We start from the raw sequence: 19,916 nt of genomic DNA, 5'->3' as shown, positions 1-19,916 counted from the left end.
ACATTGCAGTAAACAGGGAAAACATTGGACTGCTCCTGCTGGTTATTTGTTTAGCCCCGGTTGCAGCCCTTGTAGGGTGAAACATGGCCATGTTGGGTGATTAAAAGAAATTGCTGTTTTGATTTGAAAATAAATGTTATTTTACTTTTTAACTGGTCTGCTTTTGTTTTTTTTTGTTTACTATAAATTATGCATGAAACTTGGCATACTGAGGCATGGCAACTTATGTGCCTTAACATGGGTGTGCCAAGGCCAACTTACACTAATATTCTATAATGGAATATTGGTGCCAAGGTGCTGTTATAGAATCGGCACTTATTAATTATTTCACATTCAGGAAATGATTGAGCTCAGTAGAGAGATTACTGGATGCTCAGGATTTTGAAGCTCTTAGATGTTTTCGTTTGTTTTTATGATGTCCACTGTTTAACTAATTATTAAGACGTGTTATATATTGTGTTTGATTTTATTCTATTTTTTTATATTACTGTAAAGTCTGTACTACTATTTAACATTTCTACATTGAGCTGATTGTGGGCTAAGCGAACTATACAAATGCCATATCCTATATCAAATTAAATATTAACAAACTAGAAAGACTCAATTCGAAATGGCCAAATTATTTACCACAGAAATTAAAGAACTCGAGTCGAGACACAAGAAAACTAATGCGATATCACGTCGCTCCTCCTCCTCAGTCAGTCCTGAATCGGGGCTGTTTTCCCGCCACACGGTCCAGTGTAAATCTCTGGAAGCTCGCCGGGAGCAGCCTTTTCATTGGCTCTCAGACCTCAACCCCCGCCTCTCTAACCTGCCCCCCCAGCCCCATTGGCTGTGGGAGTGCATGAGCCTCGCCTCCCCACGTTTGGTGCTGCTAGTCAAAGGATGGCCCCTAGACGCATAACCGCTGCTCGCTCGTTGGATCGTCTGAAGAGGGTGGTGGGGGGTGAAGGGGGAGGCAAAACGTGTCGCTTTGCCACGCCCCCTGCCTCAGGTTACAGCCCTCGATTGGTTGGCCGGGGTATCAGTCAGCAGGTGCTACCGGGATAGTAGTTCAAGTGGGGTCGTCCACTCCGTAGTCGCTGTTCTGTCAGATCTGGAGGCAGCGAGAGCCGGGCGCTCTGCTGCTGGGGCGCGTTATGCGCGAGCCTGAGAACGAGCCGAGATGAAGCCGGACTAATATGATTGGACGTGAATTTTTTTAGGGGGTGTGGGGGGGGGGGGCGGTTAGCTTAGCCTGATTAAAGATGGCGGTCATCTTAACCACATTGCCCACTTGGAAGATGGGGGCGTGCAATCACGGCGGCCGCGTTTGGGCTTTAGTTTTCCTGACGTTCAGCGGCTGCCTGCTAAGCTTGTCCCTGGGGGAGGAGAGCGAGGAGACCGTCATCATCGGGCTGAGGCTGGAGGACACGGACGACGTCTCGTACATGGACGGGGGGGCGCTGAGGGTGAGCGAGCGCACCCGGGTGAAGCTGAGAGTCTACGGGCAAAACATAAACAACGAGACGTGGTCCAAGATCGCCTTCACGGAGCACGAAAGGACCAGGGTGATCGGCAGCGGCAATAAAGGGGGCGCGCCGGAGGACTTCGCCGGCTTCCACCCCTGCGGGATTCGGACTTCGGACATCATCATCCTGCCTTCGGTGGTCCTGAACCGAAAGACGTCGGGCATCGTGGAGATCGAGATCAAACCGCTGAGGAAAACCGAGAAGAGCAAGTCCTATTACTTGTGCACCTCCATCTCCACCCCGGGCGTGGCCGCCGGGGGACCCCAGCCCTGGACCGAGACCACCTGGATCTACCACGACGGGGAGGACACCAAAGTCATCGTGGTGGAGGAGAAGAAGTTCCTGCTGCCCTTCTGGCTGCAGGTGATCTTCATCGCCCTCCTGCTTTGCCTGTCGGGCATGTTCAGCGGCTTGAACTTAGGTCTGATGGCCCTGGACCCCATGGAGCTCCGGATCGTCCAGAACTGCGGCACCGAAAAGGAGAAGAACTACGCCAAGAGGATCGAGCCGGTCAGGCGGCAGGGGAATTACTTGCTCTGCTCTTTGCTGCTGGGGAACGTGCTGGTGAACACCACCTTGACCATCCTGCTGGATGACATCGCGGGGTCGGGGCTGGTGGCCGTAGTGGTGTCCACCATCGGGATTGTCATTTTCGGCGAGATCGTGCCGCAGGCCATTTGCTCCAGGCACGGCTTGGCGGTGGGAGCCAACACCATCTTTTTGACCAAGTTTTTCATGATGATGACCTTCCCCGCTTCCTACCCGGTGAGCAAGCTTCTGGACTGCGTGCTGGGCCAGGAAATCGGCACGGTGTACAACCGCGAGAAGCTGCTGGAGATGCTGCGCGTGACGGACCCTTACAACGACTTGGTGAAAGAGGAGCTGAACATCATCCAGGGGGCCCTGGAGCTGCGGACCAAGACGGTGGAGGACGTGATGACCCCCCTGCGGGACTGCTTCATGATCGCCGGCGACGCCACGCTGGATTTCAACAGCATGTCCGAGATCATGGAGAGCGGCTACACGCGCATCCCCGTCTTCGAAGGCGAGCGCTCCAACATCGTCGACCTGCTCTTCGTCAAAGACCTGGCCTTCGTGGACCCGGACGACTGCACCCCGCTCAAAACCATCACCAAGTTTTACAACCACCCGCTGCATTTCGTTTTCAACGACACCAAACTGGACGCCATGCTGGAGGAGTTCAAAAAAGGTGGGAGATTGCTTATTCGTTGTGTGGGCCACGCGGAGGGGGAGGGGCCTGGGATCTGACAGGCAAATGCACAGATGCACCGTGCAGGTTTCATCTGCCTTACAAAAGCGACTTTTTTTTTACCCCTTTGTACTTTTTTTTAACCTTAAAGATTTCTTGGGGTTTAACTTTGCAACTTGCAAAGCTTTTCCGTGTTTGGGAATCCGCATTGGAGTAGTGATTTAAAATCTCGTCTTCAAATCGAAGCTTTGATGCTGCTTTTAACTCCTAACCCTTATTCACTTTGTTCAGAACCCTTATTTGGTCATCCTCACTTTAATATTCCCTTATCTCTTGTTTGGCCTGTTTGTCTGTCCTAATTAGATTATAAGCTCTGGCTCTTCATGTTCAAGTGTGCAGCGCTGCGTACGTCTAGTAGCGCTATAGAAATGATAAGTAGTACTGCTACTACTACTATTTAGCATTTCTATAGCGCTGCACAAACACAGAAGAAAGACAGTCCCTGCTCAAAGAGCTTACAATCTAATAGACAAAAAAATAAAGTAATCAAATCAATTAATGTGTACAGGAAGGAGGAGAGGAGGTTACAAGTGGTTAAGAGTCAAAAGCAATGTTAAAGAGGTGGGCTTTCAGTCTAGATTTTAAAGGTGGCCAAGGATGGGGCAAGACGTAGGGGCTCAGGAAGTTTATTCCAGGCGTAGGAATAGTAGTTAAAGATTTCTTGGGGTTAACGTTTCACCTTGCAAAGCTTTTCCATGTTTGGGAATCCGCATTCGAGTGATGATTTAAATCTCTTTTAATTGTGGATCTGACCTTTAGTTGCCCTGCTTCAGATGCTCCGAGGTCGGAGATATAGGGGGTGGGGAAGGGGGTTTGATTTAAAGACTGTACGCCTATGGAAGCTTTTTAGCGTTTGGTGGGTGATTTTAGGGGCTGGGGATCGGTTGACATCAAGGAGCTTTAAACCTCCTTTGGTTGAAATACCCTGTCGGTCTCTCCTGCTGGGAAATGCACGCGTGTGTGTCATTTGAGCTAAACTGTAATCCAAGTGCTGGTGTCTAGTTAAGCAAAAACCAGGTGTCCTTCTTCCTTCCTCTCTTCCTACTGTCAGCCTTCGCAAGGGTTTTCCGATTCATTCGCAGCTCTTTTGTTATGTACTTTTTAATTATCACCTGGGTTCTCGACCTTGTCTTATATATATATGGGATGTGCTGTTGATGTATTTATTTATTGCTTTAGCTAGCGAGAAAAGAAATCTGAGGCATGTCATGATGAAAGGTCTGCAAGGGTAGCGTGAAAGACAATTCCTTTCCCCCCCACCCCCCATTAAAATGTCCCTGTTATAGCGTTCAAAGTGCAGGCTTCCCTTTATTACCTGCTGTCTAGAAATGCTGCTGTATTTTTGAAGCATCTTGTTGCACAAGAACTACCTGTACTGTTTTGCTCCAGGGGCTTATCTTTAAGCAAGGCACACTTGGCCGAAGAACCCTATCAAGATTACATTTAACTATCATAAGTCACTTTTGGATGTGGGAAATTTGCCAGTGTGTCAGAAGGTTATCCTAGTTTTATTTTAGCAGGGCACGCACAGCAAAACTTTCATCCTGTTAAAAAAAATAATAATTTGGCCTAGTTTTTGTTTGTTTAAATTTTTTTAATTTACTCTTACAGTGAAGCTCTGTAGCATACTGTAGTTGGTCCCTGATCAACAGCAGGAGTTGTGGAGTTGACACCTTCACCCCCTTTTAGCATAAGTTATCAGTTGACACTGAGCATATACAGTTTACTTGCAAGACTGTCAAGCAATAAAAGGGCCTTAGTGTAGTTCCTGTCCCTGTTTGTTTCATTTACCTTGGGAGGGTCAAACAAACCAAGCTGTGGCCCAGTCCCCTATTGTCCCTGGTTGCTGATGCTATGTTGGCCAAAAAATGGGTAGGATTGTAACCCACCCCATAAAGCATCTTGCCCTGGAGTAGGCATGTGCAGGCTGCACTAGAAGCCAAATGCTATTTGGCTTAAGAACCCAGGTGCCTCTTGCTTGCATGTAATGTAACGCATCCCTGCATCTTGAACAGGCATTCAGGGCCCCTTTTACTAAGCTACGTAGGCACCTATGCGCGCCAAATTGGAGTTACTGGCCAGTTACCACGTGGCCCTTGGTAATTTCAATTTTGGCGCGTGTCCGCTATTTTAGTATTTTCTACGCCAAGTGGCATTTGACGCACATAGGTCATTACCGCCCAGATTCTTTACCGCTAGGCCTATGGCTGGCGGTAAGGTCTCAGACCCAAAATGGATGCGTGGCAATTTTTGATTTTGCCGCACGTCCATTTTCGGCCGAAAAAAGAAGGCCTTTTTTACAGGTGTGCTAAAAAATGGATTGACGTGCGGCCAAAACCCGTGTCTACACTACCGCAAAACATTTTTCAGCTCATCTTTGTAAAAGGACCCTTCAGATACTCTAAGCATGACAGGCAAAATGAGGCCAGTAATTAGCTTCAGAATACCTTTGTAAGGTCCCTGTGATGAAGAATGATAACAAACTCCCCCCACCCAACTTTACCTTGTATTAGAAGCAAATATTCTGAACCGTATTGGTATCGAAAAGTGTAACACGGGTTTATTTGGGTGTCATGTATGTTCTCTTTTGCTGGCTCATATGTGCATGTTTTCAGCCTTGACTCAATGTGGGATCCATTTACAAAGGTGTGCTAGCATTTTTAGTGCTTGCATTAAATATTCATGCACTAGGGGGGGGGGATTCTGTAACACCTAAAAAGTCTTTGCGGAAAACATTTCCGCCTAAGCGTATTCTATAAGCAGCGCCTAGATTTAGGCACAGTATATATAGTATATATAGTTAATATCCCAGCACCTAAAACTATGCACCTCCATTTACAACCAACAAAACATGGCGCAAATCCCGGCACACATATTTAGGCGCAGAAGGCCATATTCTATAACTATGCGTGTAAATTTTGGAGCGCCCACGAGATGCCCATTTCCCTGTCCATAGCCATGCCGCTTTTTGTCTGCGCATGTTAGAAGTTAGGCGCAGTGTGTTACAGATTACGCTTAGCAAGTTGTGCACTTAAACTCTATTGCATATTAGTGCTCATTATTGCTTGTTAAGTGGTTATCGACGCTAATTAGCTTGTTAAGCCAATTAAGTTACGTGTGTGTTAGAATCCACCTGGATTTTGGTACGGATCTCTAGGTGCGCTATAGAGAATCCAGGATAAAAATGCTAGAGACGCCCATATATTCCTATGGGCGTCTCTAGGGTTTAGTGTGCATTAAAAAGGACCCCTGTGTGCAGTTCAGCCTATGTTCACAATAAAGAAAGCCAGCAAAAATGTTGTGCACGCAGTTGCTAGGTGTGTGCACTCCCTTCTGACGTGTGTGTGCACACGTGCACAGCTTAGAGGGAACACACTGTTATGAGGGTGTATACATTATCTGAGGTGATTTTTAAAAAAATGTTATTGTTTATTTTAATCATAGCAAAAGGAAATAATGACGGGGACAATATAATTTATATCTGGCAGAGACCAGATATCTTTGTAAAAGAAGAAAAAAAATGAAAGAAGAACTTGGAATAACTATATGTGAAAAGCATAAATTTCAGCGCCAGTTCTGCGTAGAGCCTTGTTGTGGATTAATAGTTATAGATTGCCCTTGGGGCCCACTTGATTTGAGAGCCAGCAGAGTCTGACAGGGGCAGTAAGACCTACTTGAGGAACATCTGTGGATCTGTGTCCATTGGCAGGGATTCAGATAGTTTAGTCTGGTGATGATATGCATAGCCATTGGGGAGAGAACCTGTCATTACTGTTTTGTGGCATAGTGCAGGACTATTCCTTTTAATTCAAATTATTTTCCACTGTAACATAGAGTCCCCCTCTAAATTAGTAAGGACTATTGACTAGTTTCATGATCAGTTCTCTTCTGAGCCTTACACTGGCCTGGTTAAAGAACTGTTCTTTAAAAATGTTTGTGATATCTAGTACAATGCATCGCTTTATCATTCTTGGAGAACCGATTTTGAATTAGGGATGCTGTGCAGAAGTAGTTAAAAATTGAGAGAAAAAAAAGCCATAATGGAGGATGTTTTTTGAATGTGTGTGTAAAAACATGGCACTGTATACTCTCATAAAAGCAGCACTGTTTTTAATCCATAATTGCAAAGTTTTCTTATGGCTGCTATAAATCAGCAGTTCTCTAATTTAAAAAATACCTGTATATCTGTGGGGATCAGGCTGTAAATCTCCTATAATAATAATTTGTCAATCTGCATCCCTGGATGGATGGCTGTCTGGCTGGGTTCGTAACCATATGCAAATGAGATATACATAATTGGCTCGCCTCCAGCCTTCCCTTCCCTCTCATTGTCCCACCCTCACGGAAAGAAGAAATTACATCTGAGGAGGGCGGGACACTGAGAGAGAAGGAAAGGGAAGGCTGGAGGCGAGCTGAGCCGAGCCTGCCGCTTTCACTGACGCCGCTGCGACTTCATGTAAAATAAATATTTTAAAGGAAGGCTGTTGTGGGAGAACAGGGTGGGCAGGTGAGGGCTGGGGTTGAACTGGAACTCGGGTGCTTAAAAGGGGGGCTGGTGGGGGCTGGGGTGAGTCACCGGACATGGAGGGGAGGGGAAGGGGAGAATCGCTGGACATGGATGGCATGGGCGGGGAGAATCGCTGGATATGGATGGGAGGGCAGGGGAGAGATGAGAAATCGCTTAGACGAGAGCCTTCCTAGGGCCTGTTTCATTTTTCATGAAATGTGTGTTTTTTGCTTGTCCAATATATATCATTAAACTAATTATATAGGAGCCCTTTTACGAAGCTGCGGTAAAACGTGGTTCACGGGATTGCTGTGCACCAGGCCACTCTTTACAGTGGTGGGAAAAAAAGCTTTTTTTTTTTTTTTTGGGTTGTTAATGGCCGTTGTGCTAATATCAAGATTAGCAAGTGGCCATTTACTGCCCGAGCCCTTACCGCCACCTATTTAGCAGTCGCTAAGGGCTCACATGCTAACCCGGCGGTAAACGGGCAGCTTATGGCAGTGTGCCCATGCTGCCCGATTACCGCTGGGAACGCCTACTTCCTGCCTCCGTGCTAGAAAATAAAAATGATTTTCTAGCGCAGGAAACCGTGGGGCAAATTCAGAACTGCCACTTGGTAAAAGGGCTCCAAAGTGTGTTAAACATTCCAAAAACACATTTCTTTAGTCTGGCCTTTCTGAATACACAGAACTCTTTTTGAATTTTACCCACACCCTTTTCTTTAGTCTCATTTCCCATCTAGTCCTGTCTAATTATGCTCTCACCTATCCACCCTTAATTATTTGTTTGTCCTTGAGATAGTCTAAATCTCTGGTTACTGACTGCATATGTATTATTTGCTTCTTGAACTTATTGTAATGTGTTTTATATTCTATGTATACATTATTATGTTTTATTCTCTTTTTTTTTTGTAAGCCACATTGAACTTGAGTCTATTTCAGGCTAATGTGGGGTATAAATGAATGAATGAATGAATGAATAAACTAAGGAAACCTAATTGCAAACCAATAAAATTAAGATAATACATCATTAAACTATGGGTTACGAGCAAACTTCTAAAACATTAACATACATTAAAGTATCCTTTTAGTATTCAGGGTTATATTTCCAATTCAGAAATAGGGCTGATGCAGACCTGTCAACTTTTATTTACTTTTTTAAATGTCCCCCTTCCTGTCAGTGCGAGAGCCAATCACTGCTCACTTACTGACAGGAAGGGGAACATTTTAGCAGTGAGCTGCAGATTACTACCGTGTCTTTAACGTGGCATTAATTTGCACACTCCTTGCTCACTGCATAGCTGCAGTAGATTTTTTTCAGTAATTTCATGGTCGATGCCATGCGGCTCTACTACATGGAATTTTTCATTGGGCCCCCTTTGTTATAGAATTACTTTTGGAGTTGTATCCTCTTTTTTTTCCCTTCCAGTTACCGTATTTTTCGGACTATAAGACACACCGGACCATAAGACGCACCTAGGTTTTAGAGGAGGGAAATAGGAAACATTTTTTTTTCCTTTTTCCCAACTCTAAAACCTAGGTGCTCCGGTGCGTCTTGTCCGAATCCCGCCCTCCCCCTGGCCCTGTCACCACTTCTTCCTACTCACGCGATCTTCCCTGGTGGTCTAGTGACGTCGGGGCAGGAAAGAGCCCCCTCTTTCCTGCCCAGCGCGCTGCTCTCCATCCTCCTGTATGCATTGCTGCCTGACGGTCTCGGCGAGATTCAAAATGGCCGCCGAGAATTGAAGTCTCGGAGGCCATTTTGAATCGCCGAGACCGTCAGGCTGCATACAGGAGGATGGAGAGCAGCGCGCAGGGCAGGAAAGAGGAGGGTCTTTCCTGCCCCAACGTCACTAGACCACCAGGGAAGATCGCGTGAGTAGGAAGAAGTCTACCTTCGGACTATAAGACGCACCCCCCATTTTCCTCCCAAATTTGGGGGGAAAAAAGTGCGTCTTATAGTCCGAAAAATACGGTATGTAGTGCTATCTTCTCCAGGAATAGGCTTTTTTTTCTGTCTTCTTGTCTTTGAGAAACGTTACTTGTGAACTACGAATTTGTCAGAAGCTGGATGATATTCATTGCTCTCTTTGCAATCAAGCTGCCTCCAGCTTGGTTTATCTGATGTGTGCACTGAGTTCCCATTTTCACACATGAGCATTTTATTTACCACATCTAGAACACCACTGTGAAGCAGTTTAAGAAATCAATATTATGTGAAAATAGCAGATCTAATGCACGTTTTCTTATATAAAAATGCAGGAGATGAAATTACATCTTTAGTTAACAGAAACAGTATAGCTTTGTTTGAAAGGAAAATTTTTAAAAGATCAAAGTCTGAAATGATAGATATATTATACTGTTCTTATATTCTGCCCTCCTTAAACGTAGGGCTTTTTTCAGGGGGTACTTGGGGTGCTGAGTACTGGCACTTTTTCCATTGCCGCCTAAAATTGACCCATGGTCACTAAGTATTAATGAAACAGCCCAGGCTCTGTACACCAATTCTACCTTTTTATTGGTTCTGTAGCTGGTTGTAGGAGGCCTGGCTATTGTGGGGTGGGTCCTTCCATGAGTAAATTTAAATCAAATCAGAGAAAGTTTTCTTCACTCAACGTGTAATTAAACTCTGGAATTCATTGCCAGAGAATGTGGTAAATGCGGTTAGCTTAGCAGAGTTTAAAAAAGGTTTGGGTGGCTTTCTAAAGAAAAAGTCCATAGGCCATTATTAAATTGGGCTTGGGGAAAATCCACTATGTCTGGGATAAGCAGTATAAAATGTTTGGTACTTTTTTGGGATCTTGCCAGGTATTTGTGACCTGGATTGGCCACAGGATGCTGGGCCTGATGGACCTTTGGTCTGACCCAGTTTGGCAATACTTATGTACTTATGTACATGATCACCTTGCGTTTGAGTACCGGCACCTTTTTGTTTTAGAAAAAATGCACTGCATAAACCAAATGTGAACCCAAGGTGGTTTAGAAAGTAATGAAATACCTCAAAAACGCAATTACAAAATAAGCAGCAGTACTTCATAGACCAGTGAAAATGCATTAAAGTAAATCATTATTTGAAGATGAGGAAGGACTCTCAGCCCTGTTTGCACTGATCTATTAATTTACAAAAATGTCAGTGAGTAGAGATAGGGCCAGCATGTGTTTTGTTGGGACCGTTTAATTAAGAAGCAGTCCCCCTCATTCTGTGATCACATGTGCATGTTAGAGTGATTTAGCGTGCTAAATTGCTTGCACAGGTTATAAAATAGTGCCATTGACATGTGTGATATAATTGGCTAACAACCAATAATCAGTGATAATTGGAGTTAATTGGCGCTAATCTGAAGTTGGATGCATCTGCCCATATACACTATTTAGAAATTTAGGGATCCTCAGAAGCTTAGCCGAGATTGGGTGGCGGAGGCGGGGCTAGTGCTGGGCAGACTTCTACGGTCTGTGCTCTGAAAATGACAGATACAAATCTAGGTAAGGTATACACAAATAGTAGCACATATGAGTTTATCTTCTTGGGCAGACTGGATGGACTGTGCAGGTCTTTTTCTGTCATCATCTACTATGTTACTATGTTTTACTGTGCTTAAATGCCAACTTACGCTAGAATTTTATAACCACAGTTACATGTGTAGCGCAGAATCTTAGTTCCTAAATTTTGACAACCTTTTAAGAGTTGCCCCCTAGTTTCATCTGTAAATAGGGAGCAGTCACAATCTTGTCATAAGGGCTGTGGTGATATTCTGCCCAGCTGCCAACCCAGAACTTTTTGCCATTGATCCAAACCTTTTCCGAGTTTGCTTCTTTTTCCCCATTGCGGCCATATTGGGAGGTAGAATCCTTCTCTAGTCCCTGACCTAGTGCTTTTTTTTTTTCGTCAGTAGAAAATTATCACTATGTAAATGTTTTAAATAGGTTTAAATGATATTTCAATATCTTTGAAAGGACATAGTGAAACTAAATCCCTGTCTGCCAGAGTGATTTTCTGCCCCTCTTACTAAAGTGCAGTGAGCAGGGGCGTAGCTAGACCTTGAGGTTGAAACAGGCCACAACCCAAGGTGGGGGAGGCACATTTTGGTCCACTGCCCCTCCTCCACCTGGCCCCCCCCCTCCGCTGCCTCGCTGCCCTGCTCTTCCCTACCCACTGCCATGTTGTTAACAAATCTTGGCCGGGGGGGGGGGGTCCCCAACCCCTGCCAGCTGAAGCCTTCATTTACCGCTGCTGCATTGCCTGCTCTGCTCTTTCTTTCCCTCGCATCTGGCAAGCTCCTTTCAGTGAAACTGAGCAATTTCACTAAAACTAAAGAACGTAATGGACATAACACAACTCTTCCATTGTACGACTTCCCTAATGTGGCTGTACCACATGAACTTTATCTTACCACAACATTACTTTGTATTTGTTTACACCGGAGTCTGCAAACGCCTCTCCAGTACTATGTAAGCCACATTGAGCCTACAAATAGGTGGGAAAATGTGGGATACAAATGTAACAAATAAAACAAATAAATAAATAAAAAGGAGCATGTCGGACGTGAGGGGAAGAGAGAGCAGGGCAGGCAATGAGGTGGCGCCGGAGACCAGTGCTGGATGAAGGCTTCAGCTGGCGGGGGTTTGGGACCCCCGCCAGCCAAGCCAGGGGTCCTGAGCAAATTTGTGTGTGGGGGGGGGGGGGGGGGGTTTGTGGGCAGGCCTTCATGGCCCCATGTAGCTACACCACTGGCAGTGAGGTAGAGTGTGGTATGTGCAAAGCCGGTGCGGTAAATACAGGGGGGAGGGGGTGCCCAGCATCTGCCTTGACTTTATTGGGCTGCATGGGTTCTATGTTACATGCATGGCAGAGAGTGCCCTCCTGGCAATCGCGTGCTACACAGTGCGAGCCCACTCTAAAATAAATATGTAATGAATTGCTGTGGCAGCACACCCTCCCCACATTTGCTCTGTCCAATCCTGTTCCCCAGACACAAACCCCCTTCTTGGAGCTCAACCCCTCCACCCCAAGGATCTATCCTGGGGTTGCTGTGAATGTTTCCTCTAAGGAGTGGCCTAGTGTGTGCACATTTTTTTTTTTCGTGTGAGCAACAAGTTTTAAAAACCAGCAATTTTTGAACGCCAGTATTAGAATGCTTTTCTGTATATAGCACAAAAAAACAACATTTTTGTGAGCAACCATGTAAAATCTGTTAGTGACGCTCCTAAAATGTATGAGCAATTGCTCATGAGCTCCGCTTAGAGGGAACATTGGTTGCTGTGGTGGTTCAGTGGGCCAGGGTAGGTGTGGCCCCCCTCCACTCCTGCCTCAGGAGTGTAGAGGGTCCAAGGTAGCACCAGTGACCCCTATCGATAACCTCAAAGGAGGTGGGATCAGATGGGTTTGGGTCTGATCCCGCCTCCTTATATGGAAGGATGCACCCTAGACATATTGATGGCAATTTAGGACATGGGGGTGGGGGGTAATCGGACTAGGGGAGGGGGATTAATGACTTTGGGGGAGGGGATCAGAAGAGGGAGATGTTGGGACAGCACTTTTGAAGACAGCAGCTGCACTACCGGTCTGCTGATAGATATTAGGTGCAGCCACGTTCCTCTTGAGGTGACATTTGGTGTAGCTACACTATTGCCAATTGAGACAGGGCACTGTACTGATCTGTACACTAGGGGGGGTGTGAGACCCCGAGCGAGGGTTGAGGAGTGGGCCAGTAAAATAACACAGCTGGTCAAAATGGTGAAACCAAAATAAGTATTTATTCAACGGAATACTTGGAGCTGTTCCTTTCACAGGGCCCGAGATATAGATTAGAAACTTCTGCAGTTCAGTATATTCAGTCTGAAGCCAGCCTTGGGCAGTAGGCTTAACATAGCCTGCGACTGCCGGAGCTGCCATGCCCCAAACACAGCTGAAGTTTATTTATTTATTTGTTACATTTGTATCCCACATTTTCCCACCTATTTGTTTACATAGTACCAGAGAGGCCTTTGCAGGCTCCGGTGTGAACAAATACAGGGTGATGTTGTGGTACGATCAAGTTCATGTGGCACAGCCACGGTTTTTCGCTGAGGTCCAGGTCTGGCTCCAACCAGCCCTCTAAGCAAAACTTATAAGGTTCAGTCTGGCAATCACAAATGGTTTACCTCAGCCAAGTCTCGTTTATGGAACTGTAGTTTCAGGGTCATATGCTGGGGATTCAACTCCTCTCTCCCTGGCTCTCTTTAACCTCAGCCTGGGCCTGTCTTTTATACTCCCAGGTCTGGGCACCGTCCCTCTCTATTTACTCCCCCCCCCCCCCCCCCCCGGGTGGTACCAGTGCCCTTAAGGTGGCCCCGGCTATTGGAGGAACTTTTCCTAAGGGTGAGGGGCAGCATTCTATAAACCCCCTCACAGGGGGTAATATTGAAAAGGTTGCCAAAATTGAGGTACTAGGATGTTGCATGCTACATGCCAATTCTATATTGGCCAACACACATGTAATTGCCGTAGAATATTAGTACAAGCCGGCATTTATGCATCAGCATTTAGGTGCAGCTGCTTAAATCATGTCCGTGGCGCAGCTGCTTAAACCATGTCCGTGGCTGGTGTAAATGATTGTGACTAAATGTTGTAGTTGAGTGTGTAACTGACGGTATTCTAGAGTCTTAGCGTGTGTTGAGCACACCCCTGACCCTCCCGTGCCAGCTTATACTAGTATTCTATAATGGTAATTACATTCCCCCTTGCAGTTACTCACTATGGGGTCGTTATCAGACCACAGGAGTTAGCCAGGCTGCCTCCTGCGGTCGGCACTGAGCTCGCATATAAAATGCCGGGCAGTTTTCGGTGTTTGGCATTGAATATCTAGTTAAATTTTGGCTGATTTCAACATGACCGGCAAAGCCGATATTTAGCGCTGGCTGGTTACGTTTAAACTGGCCAAAGATGTACCTGCTATTTCAGGGTCCAAGAAAACACAAGGGCAAATGGTCTGCAAGCTCCAAGATGGAAAACAAACGAAGCAGATCGCAAAAATAAAACAGTAATTTATTATTAAAACCTGAAGTTATATATACATAAATAGCCCGACACAGGCCGTGTTTCGCCCAACAGGGCTGCTTCAGGGGCTATACAACAATCCTTTACTCACAAGTTTAATTGATAATATTGGATATGTGCTGAGATGAACTGAAATTTCATACATAGGAGATCACTTTAGAAAAACAGCTCTATCAGTTTATCTCAGCACATATCCAATATTATCAATTAAACTTGTGAGTAAAGGATTGTTGTATAGCCCCTGAAGCAGCCCTGTCGGGCGAAACACGGCCTGTGTCGGGCTATTTATGTATATATAACTTCAGGTTTTAATAATAAATTACTGTTTTATTTTTGCGATCTGCTTCGTTTGTTTTCCTGCTATTTCAGGGGCCTAATTTGACTGAATGTTAGTGGATATCCGGTTATATTGCGCTATATAACCGGTTATCCACTAAGTGCTAACCAGCAGTGTTCAGTGGGAGATAACCGGTGATCTCCCGCTGAATATTGCTGGATAGCCAGTTTAAGGGCGGTAGAGCTTTTGTGCGCTAAGTTTCTAGATTAGCGAAAAAGTACAGTTATGTTTTTAACTGAAAATTAGTACCATTAGCACCAATTAACTCCAATTATCATTGACTACTGGTTATTACCTCTGCCTAATTTTCCAATTAACTTATACACATAACTGACTCCATTCCGTAACCTGTGCCTGCAATTTTGCCCATTAAGCATGAAAATAGGCATGCAGAATTATTCGCCAATGGCCACTCATCCGCTCCGCCCCATCACGTGTGCGAACCACCCCTACCTGTGTTAAGCAGCTAGGAGGAGTGGCCTAGTGGTTAGTGCAGTGAACTTTGATCCTGGGGAACTGAGTTTGATTCCCACTGTAGCTTCTTGTGATTCTGGGCAAGTCACTTAAGCCTCCATTGGCCCTGGTACAAAATAAGTACCTGAATATATGTAAACCGCTTTGAATGTAGTTGCAAAAACCTCAGAAAGGCGGTATATCAAGTCCCATTTCCCTTTCCCTAGTTGAGATTCTACATGGAATGTTGCTACTATTGGAGATTCTAGATAGAATGTTGCTACTATTGAGATTCTGTTGCTACTATTTGAGATTCTACATGGAATGTTGCTATTCCAGTAGCAACATTCCATGTAGAAGCCTGCCCTTGCAGATCAGCAACGCGGCCGCGCAGGCTTCTATTTCTGTGAGTCTGACGTCCTGCACATACGTGCAGGACGTCAGACTCACAGAAATGGAAGCCTGCGCGGCCGCGTTGCTGATCTGCAAGGGCAGGCTTCTACATGGAATGTTGCTAGTGGAGGAGTAGCCTAGTGGTTAGTGCAGTGGACTTTGAGCCTGGGGAACTGAGTTTGATTCCCACTGAAGCTCCTTGTGACTCTGGGCAAGTCACTTAACCCTCCATTGCCTCTGGTACAAAATAAGTACCTGAATATATGTAAACCGCTTTGAATGTAGTTGCAAAAACCTCAGAAACGTGGTGTATCAAGTCCCATTTCCCCTTCCCATTTCCCTTTCCCTTTCTTACCACATTGGCTGGCTTTAACACATGGTAGGCATTAGCTTAGGTCAGTACTAAAATATACCACACAGTAAAACTCACGCTGAAGCTTAGTAAAAGGGCCCTAATGTCTCATTAAATTATTTGAAACTGGTGTTTTTGTTTGTTTGCTTGTTTTGATTTATTAATTCTGCCTACACAAGAATTGCAAAAACTAGGCCAGACTGTTAGGAATCCAAGCTGTCCCTTAGCTCCCTACCAAGAAGTGCCTTGGCTCAAATTGCACCTTCTCTTAGGCCAGTGGTTCTCAAAGTGGTTGGGGGAAAAGAGCCTGCAGGAGATACTTGGACTGATGTAACATTGTAGTCCAGTGTTGTTGTTGTTTTTTCTTTCTTTGTAAAGCTAATTTTACATTTCTTTGGGGAGGGGGGAGAGGGTAGCAGGGGAGGACTAAAAGGATTGCAAAGAAGAAAAAGGCTTAACTGAAGTGAGTGTTGGAGTAGCCTAGTGGTTGGCGCAGTGGACTTTGATCCTGGGGAACTGAGTTCGATTCTCACTGCAGCTCCTTGTGACTGTGAGCAAGTCACTTAACCTTCCATTGTCCTTGGTACAAAATAAGTACCTGAATATATGTAAACCGCTTTGAATGTAGTTGCAAAAAACCTTGGAAAGGCGGTATATCAAGTCCCATTTCCCTTTCCCTATTGGATATTCTAGATGGAATGTTGCTACTATTGAGATTCTGTTGCTACTATTGGAGATTCTACATGGAATGTTGCTATTCCACTAGCAACATTCCATGTAGAAGCCTGCCCTTGCAGATCAGCAACGCGGCTGCGCAGGCTTCTGTTTCTGTGAGTCTGACGTCCTGCAGGACGTCAGACTTGCAGAAAGAGAAGCCTGCGTGGCCGCGTTGCTGATCTGTAAAGGCAGACTTCTACATGAAATGTTGCTAGTGGAGGAGTAGCCTAGTGGTTAGTGCAGTGGACTTTGAACCTGGGGAACTGAGTTCAATTCCCACTGCAGCTCCTTGTGACTCTGGGCAAGTTACTTAACCCTCCATTGCCCCTGGTACAAAATAAGTACCTGAATATATGTAAACCGCTTTGAATGTAGTTGCAAAAAACCTTGGAAAGGCGGTATATCAAGTCCCATTTCCCTTTCCCTATTGGATATTCTAGATGGAATGTTGCTACTATTGAGATTCTGTTGCTACTATTGGAGATTCTACATGGAATGTTGCTATTCCACTAGCAACATTCCATGTAGAAGCCTGCCCTTGCAGATCAGCAACGCGGCTGCGCAGGCTTCTGTTTCTGTGAGTCTGACGTCCTGCAGGACGTCAGACTCGCAGAAAGAGAAGCCTGCGTGGCCGCGTTGCTGATCTGTAAAGGCAGACTTCTACATGAAATGTTGCTAGTGGAGGAGTAGCCTAGTGGTTAGTGCAGTGGACTTTGAACCTGGGGAACTGAGTTCAATTCCCACTGCAGCTCCTTGTGACTCTGGGCAAGTTACTTAACCCTCCATTGCCCCTGGTACAAAATAAGTACCTGAATATATGTAAACCGCTTTGAATGTAGTTGCAAAAAACCTTGGAAAGGCGGTATATCAAGTCCCATTTCCCTTTCCCTATTGGATATTCTAGATGGAATGTTGCTACTATTGAGATTCTGTTGCTACTATTGGAGATTCTACATGGAATGTTGCTATTCCACTAGCAACATTCCATGTAGAATCCTGCCCTTTCAGATCAGCAACGCGGCTGCACAGGCTTCTGTTTCTGTGAGTCTGACGTCCTGCAGGACGTCAGACTCACAGAAACAGAAGCCTGCGCGGCAAGGGCAGGCTTCTACATGGAATGTTGCTAGTGGAGGAGTAGCCTAGTGGTTAGTGCAGTGGACTTTGATCCTGGGGAACTGAGTTCAATTCCCACTGCAGCTCCTTGTGACTCTGGGCAAGTCACTTAACCCTCCATTGCCCCGGTACAAAATAAGTACCTGAATATATGTAAACCGCTTTGAATGTAGTTGCAAAAACCTCAGAAAGGCAGTATATCAAGTCCCAGTTCCCTTTCCCTATTTGAGATTCTACATGGAATGTTGAGATTCTCTTGCTACTATTGGAGATTCTAGATGGAATGTTGCTACTATTGGAGATTCTGGATAGAATGTTGCTACTATTGTGATTCTGTTGCTACTATTTGAAGATTCTACATGGAATGTTGCTAGTGGAGGAGTAGCCTAGCGGTTAGTGCAGCAGGCTCTGATTCTGGGGAACTGGGTTTGATTCACACTGCAGCTCCTTGTGACTCTGGGCAAGTCACTTAACCCTCCATTGCCCCTGGTACAAAATAAGTACCTGAATATATGTAAACCGCTTTGAATGTAGTTGCAAAATACCACAGAAAGTGGGTATATCAAGTCTCATTTCCCTTTCCCTTAACTGGTCTGAGAAACAGACTACAGAGTTTTTGAATTGCTCCTACTTCTGTAAGAAGAGTCAGGTGGTCAGTTTACGTAGGGTTGAGCAGCTAATGATCTGCAGATAAGAGAGAGACTGAGAATGTGAAGGAGTTAAAATCTTCCATTAATCCAAAACTTCCCACTGTTTTTGTGCCAGTGACCCCGTGATTGTGGCCAAATAAAATTGTGCGACTCCCCTGGAGGTGCAGAATAATGACGTACCTATAGCGAGCCCACCTAGGTTGTGACCCAAAAGTTGTTTTGTGACCCTGACCCACAGTTTGAGAAATTGTGAATTAAACCAAGGGGGGCTAAACTTGCCTTTCCATGTCTTTCTTTGAATCCTGGATTATGACGGTAGCATTTATTATAAACAGAGCAGCTTTTTATATATTTGCTGTTCTTTCTCGCATGCTTCCAGCCTTATGTTGGACCTAGCACTGGGTTTCTACAACATTTGTACTTTTTCTTGTACACCAGGCATCCAAAATGCCTGAAAATCATGCGGGTTGCACGAGAGACTGCTCGGTACCTGCTATAACCAACACCTGTCACATGTGGCTTTGTACGGCTGTGGATCTTTTTTCCTCCCTCTCTAGCTCTGTAGTAGTTACTCAATCACGTTTGCTACCATGGTAACTTTGAGTTTCAAGTTTGATCTTGTTTTGTTAATTTGTTTTCCACTACATTGTACTAAAGATCACATAAATGTAATAAGTGAAATGTTTTATGCAATGTAATTGCTGTTGTTAACAGCATGTTCTGGAGAATAGTGAGAGTATGCTATTTGCATGTCATTCACCACTTCCCTGTTTCCACTATTATGGGGACATTTTAAAGCCAGAGCGTCCTTTTTTTTTTTTTTTTTTTGTACAGGTTTTATATGGCACGAAAACTGGCCTGTCATTCAGTATCAAACATATAAATGGCAAGTGACTGACTCACCTGCAAATACACAGTAGAGACTTCTCTCTCTGTCCCGCCCTCTCTTCAATACGTCAGAGGGCGGAACAGAGAGAGAAACGGAGTCGGGCTGTTGGACGCTGCCGTTGCAGCCTGGAGCCTGGAAACGAACATCGCGCGCACCAACCTCCACCCTCCCCCCCCCCATCGCCGCTCCCGCCCCCTCCGTATTGGGCCCCCTGCACTGACCTGACAGCGCCTCTCACCTCCGTGTGGAAGTGCTGCAGGCAGCAGCAGAGCGATCTGCTGCTGCCTGCAGCGCTTTCACACGGAGGTGACAGGCGCTGTCAGGTCAGTGTAGGGGGCCCGGCATGGAGGGGGGAGGGAGCGGCGGCGAGGAGGGTAGCTGGAAATCTCGCCCGTTTTAACGGGTTTAATGGCTAGTAATTATAGAATGGGCGCAGTGCTGTTCACTGCTATGTGGAGGTACTGGTGTTTGATTCTTGGGTCAGGTCTTCTGTTCCTTGGCCTAGCTGTGGAGGGCGGCACTCATGGCTCCTGGAGGTGGGAAGAAAGTCTTGGGCATTATGCAGTATCAAAACCTGGTGGCTAGCGTTAGGGCGTCTGTTTGTAGGCTTTGTCTGGAGCTCTTGCTGACTGGAGCTGAGGACCGTCCATGCAAATACTTGACAAAAGAAATTGGGAGAGGATATGAAA

General features: G+C 45.5%; 1 protein-coding gene across 1 annotated transcript in view; it reads left to right on the top strand.

Moving 5' to 3' along the window:
• Positions 1-1,247: 1,247 nt before the first annotated feature.
• CNNM2 (cyclin and CBS domain divalent metal cation transport mediator 2) overlaps positions 1,248-19,916 on the top strand; it is a 360,906-nt gene continuing 342,237 nt past the window's right edge. The window contains exon 1 of the mRNA XM_030204726.1: positions 1,248-2,721. Within this exon, the coding sequence (XP_030060586.1) occupies positions 1,248-2,721 (1,474 nt within the window). The remainder of the gene's footprint in view (positions 2,722-19,916) is intronic.

Source organism: Microcaecilia unicolor, chromosome 5 (genome assembly GCF_901765095.1).
Source record: "Microcaecilia unicolor chromosome 5, aMicUni1.1, whole genome shotgun sequence".
Lineage (NCBI taxonomy): Eukaryota > Metazoa > Chordata > Amphibia > Gymnophiona > Siphonopidae > Microcaecilia > Microcaecilia unicolor.
Note: the sequence above shows the minus strand (reverse complement) of the source record. Positions and strands in the feature narration are given on the sequence as shown.